The 12,615-nt window shown below is 40.9% G+C and overlaps 1 protein-coding gene across 8 annotated transcripts in view; it reads left to right on the top strand.

Annotated features, from left to right (window-relative positions):
* The window catches only part of CLOCK (clock circadian regulator), an 89,551-nt gene extending 77,526 nt beyond the window's left edge, over positions 1-12,025 (top strand). For all 8 annotated transcript variants that reach the window (XM_055140876.1, XM_055140881.1, XM_055140880.1 and 5 more), the window contains 2 exons: positions 1,516-1,741; positions 4,168-12,025. In XM_055140876.1, coding sequence (XP_054996851.1) covers positions 1,516-1,741; positions 4,168-4,350 — 409 coding nt within the window. In that variant the 3' untranslated portion in view covers positions 4,351-12,025. The remainder of the gene's footprint in view (positions 1-1,515; positions 1,742-4,167) is intronic.
* Positions 12,026-12,615: the final 590 nt, after the last annotated feature.

Below are 12,615 nucleotides of genomic sequence, written 5' to 3'. Positions count from 1 at the left end.
GGGTGACATTTTCATGTAAGGGGAAGCTATCATTTGGCAATTATAGGATCTCTGTAGTTTTAAAGCTTTAGACTATTTTACTATGAGAGGCTGCTCTTATACTTCAGTTTTGCTGTTGTATTAGGTTATGTAACAGATTTTATTAAAATCTTGTTACTAACTTTCAGATGGTTAAAGAAGCTACAAAATCACAGAAATGCTGGGAGCAGGGAGAACTTGATGTGGAATATGATGCCTTTGCCTTAAAAGGTCCCAGCACTGGGGAGCTGGAGTGATAGCACAGCGGGTAGGGCGTTTGCCTTGCACGTGGCCGTCCCGGGTTCGATTCCCAGCATCCCATATGGTCCCCCGAGCACCGCTAGGAATAATTCTTGAGTGCATGAACCAGGAGTAACCCCTGTGCATCACCGGGTGTGACCCAAAAAGCAAAAAAAAGGCCCCAACACTGGGCTGGGAATATAGTGCAGGCTTCACGTGTGTGAGGCTCTGGGTTCAGTCCCTTTCACCTAAATAAATAGTACAGCTTCATTACTAACATTCTGGAAGGAATGCTAATAACATGCTCACAGAAATGTAGATGACTAGTTTTTTAGTGTTTAACCCCTTCCATCCCACCCCAGTTTGGAAAGAATGGAAATGTTTTTTTGATTTTACTGTATTTAGTTCTGCAATCCACAAGCATGGTACCTTTCTCCACTTCTTTATATCTCCTTAGATTTTTTAATATTTATTTTTATAATTTAGGCAACCGAGAGGTTTAAATGGTTTTGTGGTAGGCGGGAGGCTGTCAGGTAAAGGAGAGTGAGTGGTCAGGGAGAGATTATGTCGTTTGGAGGGTAAGTCTGAGTATTAAAGAGCTCAGCTTTGAATGTACATGGAGCAGGGAGTGTAGGCATGTTGAATAAAATCTGCTCTATCTAATACAAACCAGAATTGTGGCATAAAAGCAGAGGGAGCAGTACACAGGAAGCCACGTGTGTGACTTAAGAGTAGATGTGTTAAATGTATTGTGGGGCAAGAAACAGATGCATGTCTCATCATATCTTACCAGTGAACAGTTGGGCAATTCAGATACCAACTTTTTTTCAGTTTATCTGTTTTTTTTCTTCTAATGCCTTTGCATTCAGTTCATATCTGAAAAACCATTGCCTGACCCAGGCCAAGAAACTCTCCTCCCACCCCTGCCCTAAGCTTTTCTTCTGAGTGTTTCATAGTTTCAGCATTCATATGTAAGTCTATCTTGAATTAATTTTTGTATATGGTATAAGGCAACAATTCCAACTGCCATTTGTTTGCATACACATATACAGAAAGTTTGAACTTTTATTTGTGGTCATCTCATCTTACTACATACTGCATTTCTGTTCTGGTATCCCAGCGGTAACCTTTAGAAACATGGACCAGATTGGGAACATCCTCCTTCTTGAAACAATCTGGCGGTGTCAGTGGGCTCCGCCCTCTCTCTGCCTCGCTGATGTGTGTGTGCTATTTCTGACTTCTCCTACTCTCTTACAGGTTTCCCCAAGGTCAGCAGCTTGTGACCAAATTAGTAACTGCCCCCGTGGCCTGCGGGGCAGTCATGGTCCCGAGCACCATGCTCATGGGTCAGGTGGTCACCGCCTACCCGTTTGCACCCCAGCAGCAGCCGCCGCCGCAGCAGAGTTCCCAGGAGCAGCAGCTCCCCGCAGCTCAGCAGCCGTCTCCAGCACCACTGACCCAGGCACCGCAGCCGTTCTTACAGGTAAGGAATCCTTCCCTCCCCCTGGGGGAAAGCACTCCGGACCCTGCTGACTTGTATGTGAGGAGATTGGCATTCAGGGGCCCATTTTGTTATCTGAAAAATTCATTAGAAACTTACCCAATGCAGTAAGTTTCTCCAGAGACGGAAAGCTTGTTTGGGCCAGCTCTTTGTTCCTTCCCTCATTCTGTCTGTGGGAGACGTGTGCCTGGCGCCCTCTGAGCCGCTTCGCCAGCAGCTGCTTCCTGCCTGCATCTCACGGCGCTTGACATAGGCATGTTTTCTCTCTGGTTCCTCCATTCTCCAGCTCTCCTTCAAATTCAGTAGGACAGTGGTAGCAAAAGGTTCTGTGTCTTTTAGTTAATATAGACATTTTATTGAATTAGAATTTATAAATTGGGAGGAGTGTTTAGTTCAGCGACAGGGCCCATGTCCGCATATATGAAGTCCTGGAATTGATCCCTAAGTAAATCAGCAAATTAGGCCCCTGCATACCAGAGGAGAAATACTGTGGAGATAGTGTAGGTTATAGGTTATAACTTGAGCTCTAAAGTCAGGATGCCCTGCTGTATCCAACTATGTGACTTGGTAGATTACTCAGGTAATTTTGGTTTTCCAGTGTGGAATACATGGAGGTGCTGATAGTAGAAGGCTGCGTACATAAATCACTAAGCACACTGTTAGATAAATAACCAGCAGCTGTCATTATGACTCTTCTGAAAAACGCAATAGATGTTTATTATGCAGACACACATATGAAAGGATCCTTTATCTGAAAGATTCAGAAGAAAGTCACCTAAGTTGGAATTCTCATCAAGAAAATTAGAAGGGGGCTGGAGTGATAGCACATCGGGTAGGGCGTTTGCCTTGCACGCGGCCGACCCAGGTTCAATTCCCAGCATCCCATATGGTCCCCCGAGCACCGCCAGGAGTAATTCCTGAGTGCAGAGCAGGAGTACCCCTGTATGACCCAAAAAGAAAAAAAGAAAAAAGAAAAAAAGAACATAAGAAGGATGTATTTCCTGGGCCCTAGAACCCTCAAAAGTTGGTGTGTGTGTGGGGGGCGGGGGGGGGCACAGTAGTAAATGAGCCAGTGTTTCCATTCTCAATTAGTTGAAACAATTAGAGTGTAGGTTAGACTCATGGTCTTCCGCTGCCCATATGTGAACTGGTGCCAGTCTGCAGAGCTTTCCTGCAGTCTTCAAAACTGTTGTTGCCGCTTAACATGTGGTATGTCTGGATTTTTCTATTATAAAGCGTGTATTTCATCTTTTCCCATAACCAAGTGATAACTGTATTGTGTATATATATACCACTGTCACTCATACATTGCTGGGTACTTGGGTTGTTTCCAAATCTTGACTGTTGCAACCATTTGTGGTCTTTTTAAATTATAATGTTAATATTTTATCTTTATAAAATCATAAAAAGGGGGGCCAGTATAATTTTTTTTTTAATCTAAATTGAGGCCCAAGAAATGTATAGTTTGCCCAAGTCAACATAGCAGTAAAGGAGCAATCAGTCAGAATCCAGACCTTAAGCCCATGCACCTGGAAGTGTTGAAATAATTCTCCAAAGAAACTGTGTGGGGCTATCATCAGTGTGACCTCACTGTATATCTGTTAAAAAATTCGGATTAAATTACCTTATCTGTGAAGAAGTATTCTCTTCAGGACATAAAAAGTGAAAAAATGTGTGTGGGGTATAGATTTCATACTATATTGAAGATACAGATTTCTTACCATACCATAAAATCTCTAGCTCAGATTCATTTTAATAAATGAGAGCGTGTCGTGCTTTTTATTGTTTGGTTTTTCTAGATTTTATTTGGGGGGGTGGTTGGGCTACACGCAGCAGTGCTCAGGGCTTATCCTGGCTCTGCTCTTCTGGCGGTGTTCAGGAGACCATATGGGATGCTGGGGATCAAACCCAGGTCTACCAACTGCAAAGCAAGCACCCTAATGCTGTACTATTGCTCCGCTCACTGTCATGCTTTTTAAAAAAGAGGTAAAACCTTATAAGAACTTAATTATTACATAAGAAAGTGAAAATTGCACAAATAATGTGATCTTTCAGGCTCTTGCCCCTAGGAAGAGTGGAAAAACTGAAATAAGTCTTAATGCAGCACTGTACTGCACTGTCGTCCCTTGTTCATCTGTTTGCTCGAGCGGGCACCAGTAACATCTCCATTGTGAGACTTGTTGTTACTGTTTTTGGCATATGGAATACACCACAGGTAGCGTGCCAGGCTCTGCTGTGCAGGTGGTCTCTCCGACGGAGGAATCAAACCCGGGTCAGCCGCGTGCAGGCAAACACCCTGCCTACTGTGCTGTTGCCCCAGTCTTAATGTAAATAATATAAATGGAGGGAAGCAGTACTCCATTGTTGAACCCTCAGTCCAGATGCGTAACTCATTAGTGTCTTTTTAGACTTCTAGGTTGCTTCACGGGAATCCTTCAGCTCAGCTTATCCTCTCTGCTGCATTTCCACTACAACAGAGCACTTTCCCTCAGTCACATCACCAGCAACACCAGTCTCAGCAGCAGCAGCAGCAGCTGGCTCGGCACAGGACTGACGGTTTGACTGATCCTTCCAAGGTCCAACCACAGTAGCCACCTCTGACCTCAAAGAAGGAAGGGGTTGATCCATAAGGAATTTCTCAGATGATCTGAGGAGAGGAGGACAAGTTCCAGCACTTGCTGAGATGCAGTATAGAGTGTTCTAGTTTCCGGAATCACTTAGGGAAAATGCTGCCTAGTGCTAAAGATGTACATTAATACCAGCCTGCAGGAGGGAATCATAGGGCCATAGCCAATTCTGACAGTGTTTTACTTGCCCAGATACTTTTGATGGAAAGAGGAGTATATTGCCAAATGTTTAGCTCAGCTAAGAACACGACCTCCAGTGAATCAGAAAGGCACTGATGATGTTAGTAACTTTAGTGGTTCTGTGCCTATTTTCCAGTGTTACAGAGGACACACCACTGCCATGTCAGGGGTTTGCTCACAGTGATGCCATGCAGACAGTCCAGTAGACTCAGTAGTTCCCTTCCCAGCCTTCCCCCTGGTCAGATAATGATGGAATAGTGATTAGTTTGAGAATGTTGTGTGAGTTCCTATTCTCTATGTACAGATGCTGTAAAAATAATATGTATATGTCTGGATAAAAGGAGAGAAAGCAAAACTTTTGTATGCTGCATGAAAGCATTATCTCCTCCTTATAGGTATATTTCCTTAGATTCTGATACCATGTGCAAAATGAATACATCCTCCATTTCCCTTTTGTTTACAACAGACATAGTGTTCTAGTCACTTTCCGGGGCACAAGTCTTTTTGTTCATACTTTGGCTGTGACGTCACAGTTCGTTTTGTGAGGTATGATGTGCTGCTGGGAATGATTTATTTTTTTCAGGTTAAATTATTGAAACTACAGGATTTTGAAGTTATTCAGAAATATCCCTCATTTCATTGTTTTTCAATTATGTTTGAAAATAGGATTTGCACTGTTGTTGTTTTTTTTAAAGATGGTTGGAAGTTTTGATCACATATTTTGATACAGTTCATAGTTGGAAATAGTTGTGTAAGTGGTTTTCAACAAGACTGAAAGTAATTTCAAGAATGTTTGTTATAGGAGTAAAATTTGCACACAAAACATTTTTGGCACTTTTTAACATTCTCACTGGTGGGAATTTTAACTTTTAAGATTTATTGCAATCTTTTTATTATCCTTCACAATTTCAATGCTTCTTTTAGTCAGAAATGATTCAGGGTTAGAGAGGAAAAACCCATAGTGCCTTGATTTTGATTCAGGTGAGAATTCACCATCTTGAATTTGCTGTCTGGCTTCAGTAACAGTTTCAGAACCTTAGTACATTTTTCACAGCATGTGGGTGTCAGTGCCATTATTATTCTCCTAAGTTCTATGAAGACTGTCTGGGTCTCTTGGACTGGAGGTACAAATAAGTTAGAAATAAAAGATGACACCCCACTCCTGTATTAAAGTGATTGCAAAGTTGCTTTCCTAGTCTTCATCATCCATTAAAGCTAAATATTCGTTAAAGAATTACCAGTGAATATTTGTTCCGTATAATCTTGATGTTCCTACAGAAGACAAAAAAAGGGGTCAGGAATTCTCTTTGCTTTCACTTGTAACACTAGAATATTCTCACTCATGTGCTTTCTAAACAACCTAAGATTTCTTTTCCTATTCTAGAGGTAATCAAGGCCAACAGAAATTGCCTATATTCAAACAAGCATTTCCTAGGTCTTGTGGTACTAATAAATTTATAATTTCACAGAAAGTTAAAAATAGCTTCTGTAATAATTAGAAGATACTACTGAAGAAAGGGAAAACAGCAAGCGATAATAACTCAGAATTGATCCTAACCAAAAATGTGGAACAGATTTGGGATTGCTGAGCAGAAAACTTTTCTAGAATTGAAAATAACCTGACTCACATTTAACTAGATACAGGAGCCCAAGAATTCTTTTAGTTCTTAATACTTTTCTGATCTCAGCTTTGCTGCCATCCTCATACTTTGTCTTTCTTTAGAAAACTACCCAGCTACATTTAAATTAGAAATACTGAAAAATAAAACTACCAAAGAAAGTTGGTACCTACCCTTCTACAAAAGAAGTGTCATTAGATACCAAACTCTAACATATCGAGAAGCACCTCTTCTAGTAAAGTGAGCATCCAAGAGAGGATGCTGACTTCCCCTGAAGCTGTTGGAACCGAAGGTGTGTGTGAGCACACGTCCAGACAGAACTGATAGGGAGCATGGCAACAGTATTTATTTCTTCCCTTTCCAATGGCCTTTCTCTACCTTAGCACGTTGTTCTGTTTCTATGAGTTGTGCCTCATTAGTTTATTGGTGATGTCTAGTGATAAGGATTTAGATGATGAGATATGAAGAGCTATAATTTTGAGGTTTATCCTCTAAATGCAGTAAAGAAAGCAAACTATAGGTAGATCACAAAAGCAAACCATACTCAGATGAGCCATTGGTAGATTGGCTGACTATTAATTCACATTCTCCAATACTCCCTTTAAGTATTTTTCATCCTGACAAATACAGTAATCAGTAACCAATTTTTTGTTTAGTAATTCCTGACCTCCCCTCCCCCGTCCTACAGCACCCCCCCCCACACACACAAGACACAGTCCTGATTATTGGATTTCAAGAAGCAGTTTACATTTTTCCTGTCTCTTATAGATGTTGTCAGAAGAATTTAATAAGCATCAACTGCCTCTTGGCTCATAGTTTTCCTTCTGCTTCTCAAACTTAACCATTGCAAAGCTGGCCCTGCCCCGCCCTGCCCTCGATCCCAAGAATTGACACGAGCATACTGAAGAAGATTCTGCATTTGTCTATACTTCGTTCCTTTTTGTAGCCAGTGTCCATTAAAATCCCAAAGTCATGAAAAAAATACCAAATTAGGAGCACTTTTTAGCTACTGAAAAAAAAAAGAAAAATCTTCCCTCAGCTTTAGTCTGATTAGACATAGATTTTCTTTTTTAAAAAAATTTATGTATGTTTATAAACTGGGTAGCACTTTAGGATAGCACCTTGTTGCAGAGAAGGAAGACCTTTCGCAGTTCTCTTTTTGCAGTTCTCTTGCTTGTGATGGTTGTGAGTGGCTCCGAGGACTGTTTATCAACAGCCCACAAGAAGGGAGTTGCTAGCATCTGTTGCTTAGAGTGGTATGAAATCAGAATCTACACTCCAAAGTACTCCAGTTTTTTTTGGTGAAAAATCTTGGAGGGAAGCAAATACAGGGGTGAGGTAGTATGTAAGTAAATGGTGCAGTTCTTTCGTAAGTGTTGTCTTAGGTGAAGGGATCACTGGTATCCCATGTTCTGCTCTCACTTGAATCTGGCACTTGTGCGGGTAAGGCCAAGATCCTGGTGACCGAATGTGGTGTTCAGAACTCTCAGTGCTGGCTCCCGAGAGGTTCCCTGCATTCTCCAGAAGTGCTCGAGCTGGCCGTTGCCTTAAAGCAGTGCACTTGCTGACCGTGTGGGCAGACACCGACATGCCCTGCAGCTCGCTGAGGCAGTTGTACAATCTGGCCCGCACTGCATCCCCCTGCCCACCGTGTTTCCTTCCTGAAGCCCCCCATCCTCCTCTCTGGACCCTAGTCTCATGCCCCAGTCACCCTGTGTCCCCCTTGAATACCACGGAGCCATGAGAAATGCTTGCTCTAAAGGCCGTTGTGGGTCACAGGGAAATGAAGGCTGTGTCAGGAAGCTGTAAAGAGGCCCACTATTGGCCCTGCTCTGCACAGGGGGCAGTCAGGTTAGACCAGATATCACCCAACTTTCTTTGGTTGTGTATTAGGCAGATTTGGGATTTTGTTTGCTTTTGTGGTGCCAAGAACTGAACCCAGGGTTCACACATGTGTGGCATGCAGCTTTACCACTGAGGCAGCCACAGCCCTACCCAGTGTATTGCAAAAGGTTTCCACTACATTGAGAGTGACTTTTTTTAAGTGGAAAACAAGTAGCATCTTACTCTAGAACTGCTCACTTCTTTTTTGCTTTCTGTTTTCTTTGGTGATTCAAAGTCTGTTGATGGACATCTGTGTAAAATTCACTCAAAATTCTATGACCTTTCCAGTATCGGGGACTCTGTTCTTTAGTCCCTCAGGAGTTAATGTTGGAAGGTAGAAACACTGGATATTATTATTGCTGAGTGAGTCTAGTCAGGAATAAGTTGATCGGAGCTTTTAAACTGTTAGGAGAGAAATAGCACAAAGGCACATGCCCTCTCAGTAGTGATCAGAGAAAAGAACCTTTTAAGTTTGTTTCAGTTGGGTGAACATTCTTCTAAAAGGAGCTTCTAGAGTAATTAATTGCAGAGGAAAAGAGTTGACTATTTTTATAGCGTATTTAATATATTTGTATATAACTATGAATATTATATAGTAGGAACCTTCCCCATGCCTCCCTCTTTTCTAATTTCCTCCCCCCTTCGCCATAGCACTAGTATCGCCTCATCCGCATGGGTACTGTGCCTACCGCCAGCCTACCAAGAGATAGTGCTGCTGCTTTCTGAGACAGGTGAGACGCCCCGACTCTCATGCCTGGGGATCCTTTACACAGGAATAGCACACAACGTCACACAACACAACAGTCCAAACGCATCCTTTTAAACGTTAACAAGCACTTTATTGCAACTATCCATTTTGATAAAGTTTATTGTCTTAGGCATTACCGTTTCTAAAGGATCCCCCAAATCATCACTTAGGTGAAAATTTAAAATGACACATTTCTGAGAAATGTTTAGATCCAGTGAACCATAGTAGGTTTATGGGAGTGACTTCAAGGTAGCCAAATGAACTCTGGCTTTTGTTTTGAATGTGGTGGTCAAGAGACTGTAGTCGCCTCGTTCCATTTAGACATTGTAAACCTTTCTTGCCTATTACTCGTGTGGACACCCAAAGAGACCAATGAGCCTGTTTGTTTTCAGAGGTCTAGGAAAATTGCATCAATGTGAATAGATGTCTAGAGCTGACCTAAAAGTGAATGGTGTAATATTTTAGAATGTAATAATTTCAAGAATTATTCTGGGTGTTTTAAATGTGTTCTGAAATGTTGGCATGTCATTTCAGTGTTTCCATTTGAATTGCTCTTGTAATGTTTTTGCACAAAAAGACTGAGAAAAAATACTACTTTGGTTGAAGAAATATAATTTGGTCCTATTTTAATGTCTCCTGTGGAAACACTGGGAGTGAGTTTTGTTGGAAGGTATTAAGATATTTTAAAAAATGTTGAACCACTCACCAAAAAATTAAGCAAAGTTAAATATTTAAAAACTTTTCCTTGTGACTGTTTTGCACATTTCCCCCTGTGTCATGATTTCACACTACATTCCTTGTATTTCTTAAATAAAATGATACTCTACAGGTTTTGTTTTGAGTATTTAACAATACTCTGTAAGCTGCCTGGGTTTTCCTAAGGAAACGTTCTTTAGTGAAATATAGGATATAGTTTAGGAAGAGACTATGAAGTGAAATTTCATCACCACCACCAGCAAACACTGAGGGTGCTTGCATTTTGTGACAATCAAAATAGTATTTATGGAAGAATTTAAAACGTGGTTTTAAAGAAGCAATTGCTTTGAAAGCATTTCTCTGGGTTTCTTGAATAAAAATGGCTAAATGTATTTATTTATATTTTAAAATATTTTTATGTTGTTTTGTCATCAAAGCGATTTCCCAGTGTCATGTATTTGATTTGTGGTTTGTTATGTTTTGCCATGTCAATCTTGTACGGAGAGACCTGGCCCCTTCTCTGGGGCCGTCTCCAGCCCTTGCCTCTTCTCGGGCAGGCGGGTGTTTGCTGTCAGAACCCTGGGATGGCCCAGCCCAGGGGCTCTGCACTGCTTGCCCTCTTCACAGCTCATTTAAAAAAATAATATCCTTTCAAATTCCCATATAGCTCCAACCTTTTTCTAGTTTCACTTGCTGCCTTTTCTATTTCATGGGCACTTTTTATACAATTGACTTCCCCAACACAGCCAAAGGCCAGTATGACAGAACCAGTGGCACACATTGTTTTCTTAAAAAGCATCTTCCAGTAGCTGTCATGATTATGCCCGTACTGAAACTCACTTAGTCTTTAAGTACAGGTGGAGCAATTGTATCTACTGTAATCTTTTACAAGAAAATGTTTGCTAACTTTCTTTATATAGTATGTTACTATGTTGCTTGATCCTTTTTTAAAAACCTTCATGTACAGCACTGTCCATTAAGGCAGTGTTTGACATTTCAAAGCCTAGAGCTGGTACTTCTCCTGGTGCACTTTGAAACATGACATCTCTACTTTAGGGTTCCCACTCGGGCTCCCCAGTCCTACAGGGCAGGCACAGGGCTGCCTGCCTCGCGTGTAGGGCTCCTCGGAGAGTGGTGATTAAAGCACATCAACCACCAGTTGGATAGGATGTTGACATCTGACTTAAATTGAAGATGTGATGTTTTCAGATAATATAATTCTTTTAAATTATCTGAGGACACAAACTGACATCATTTGAAAAACAGTGTTCAAATGCTTCTGTGTGGTTTTGAGTTGGCTGGTACTGGTGCAAGTTCACTGCTGGCAATGGTTGGCTGTGTCAGTCTTAAAGCATTAAAATGTAAAGAAAACTACATTACTCAGAATGATGATCTGAATACACCATCTCCCCATCAGCAAAAAAAAAAAAAAAAAAAGATTACCAAGAGATGACAATTTTCTTTTAATGGGTATCAGCCACAACTGCAATTTAGACCATTTTAGAATTATTTTGAGAACTATTTTCCCACAGTGTAAGTTGGGGAAGGGCCTCAGTAAGGCACTCTTTGTAAAGATTGAAGCCCAAAGATGAGTTCAATTCAGTGCTGTATTCAATCCAGTTCGTGCAAAAAATGTTTATCTTTGTAAAGTTTTTGTTAACATCGGTTGGTAGTTTTACAAACAAAACCAAATTCTTTCTAATGTTATGTGTTGGTTCTTAGTGTGCTACTCTTTGACATTGCTGTCCTTACTGCTTGGTTCTCCGTTTTTAAGTAAGTTAGATGTAGCCCCTCATTCTTATGTTCCCAAAGGGTGGAGCTGTGTAGAGCTAGCAGGTCTTGAAATGCCTATTTTCCTAAAGCAGATGTTGAATGAAAGCCCAAATTGATTTTCATTGACATTTCCCAGGTGTTTTCCCAAATCCAAAGTTGCGCAGAAGCATGAAAGAATACTGAATGGTTTCAACGGTGCTATATTAGGTTCTTTGCTGATTTTCATGAGCTATGTTTGGAAACACATTATTGTACAAAATATGTGGGTCATTTTGTTACCAGTTGAATATTGCCATTTTAATTTGGTGTTACGATTGGTTATAGTTGTTTTTCAAAGCTTTCCTTTGAGAAAAAGGTAAAATACATTATTAGCCTACCTCCACTCAGGCCTCTTGCTGTATAATCACTTTTCCAGGTTTGATGTGCAGTTTCTAAAAACTACATGTACTATTATAATGTTCTTTCCCATAGACTCTTGTAATGTATTCAGAACCGAAAATTATAGCAAAAGAGCCAAGCAGTAGCATTGTTTATTTTGTAAATGTAAAAATAATTAGATGCAAACCTTGTTTCCTTATTCAATTTTAAAAATAAAAAATACCTCAGTGCTATGTTTTTCAGTATCACCTGCAGTTCTCAAAAAAAAAAAATCAAGACCTGCTTTATGTGGCACATAACTTGTAAGAATCACACTATTTTGGATTTTAAAGAAAGACTATTAAATATTTTAAAATCACTACCAGTGACATTTCCTTTCTTTTATTCAGCAGAATTCCCTGCAGTAGTGGACTCTACCTTGTGACCTGGTGGAGCCACCCTGTTGTCTGAGTACTTGCATCCTCTCACAGTCACCCGCTTGTGGCACCCCACCAAGCTAGGCCCTTAGTCCCACTTCTCCACCGCTGTCCTGGAGCCCGAGGTCTGATGAGGACCAGCTACTACCTAATAAGTAACTTAAGTAACTGTTTCCTGCTCTCACAAGGAAAGGTCTCCCCTCACTTGCTCTCTCTACAATCCCCTGAGGAGGTATTGGGTAGGGAGCTGCAATGCAGGGGCCTTTCTGAAATTTCTTTATCCTAATTTGCAGGCACTGTGTAGTAAGTCTTTGTGGTAGAGAAGTACTTAAAAGCTTCATGCTGAACTTTATATGGGGGGGAGGCTTGGGGCTCCACCCACCAGTGTGGGGAGATTGAACCCAGGGCTTACACTCTAGCCCTTTCAGATATTTTTTAATTGATCCCCTGCTTTAGATCCCTTTCTTTTGTACTCTTCAAATGACTAGAGATAGTTTTTCAAGAATTTCAATTTTGGGAATAGCTCAACAGCCCT

Source organism: Sorex araneus, chromosome 5 (genome assembly GCF_027595985.1).
Source record: "Sorex araneus isolate mSorAra2 chromosome 5, mSorAra2.pri, whole genome shotgun sequence".
NCBI classification, from domain to species: Eukaryota; Metazoa; Chordata; class Mammalia; order Eulipotyphla; family Soricidae; genus Sorex; species Sorex araneus.
Note: the sequence above shows the minus strand (reverse complement) of the source record. Positions and strands in the feature narration are given on the sequence as shown.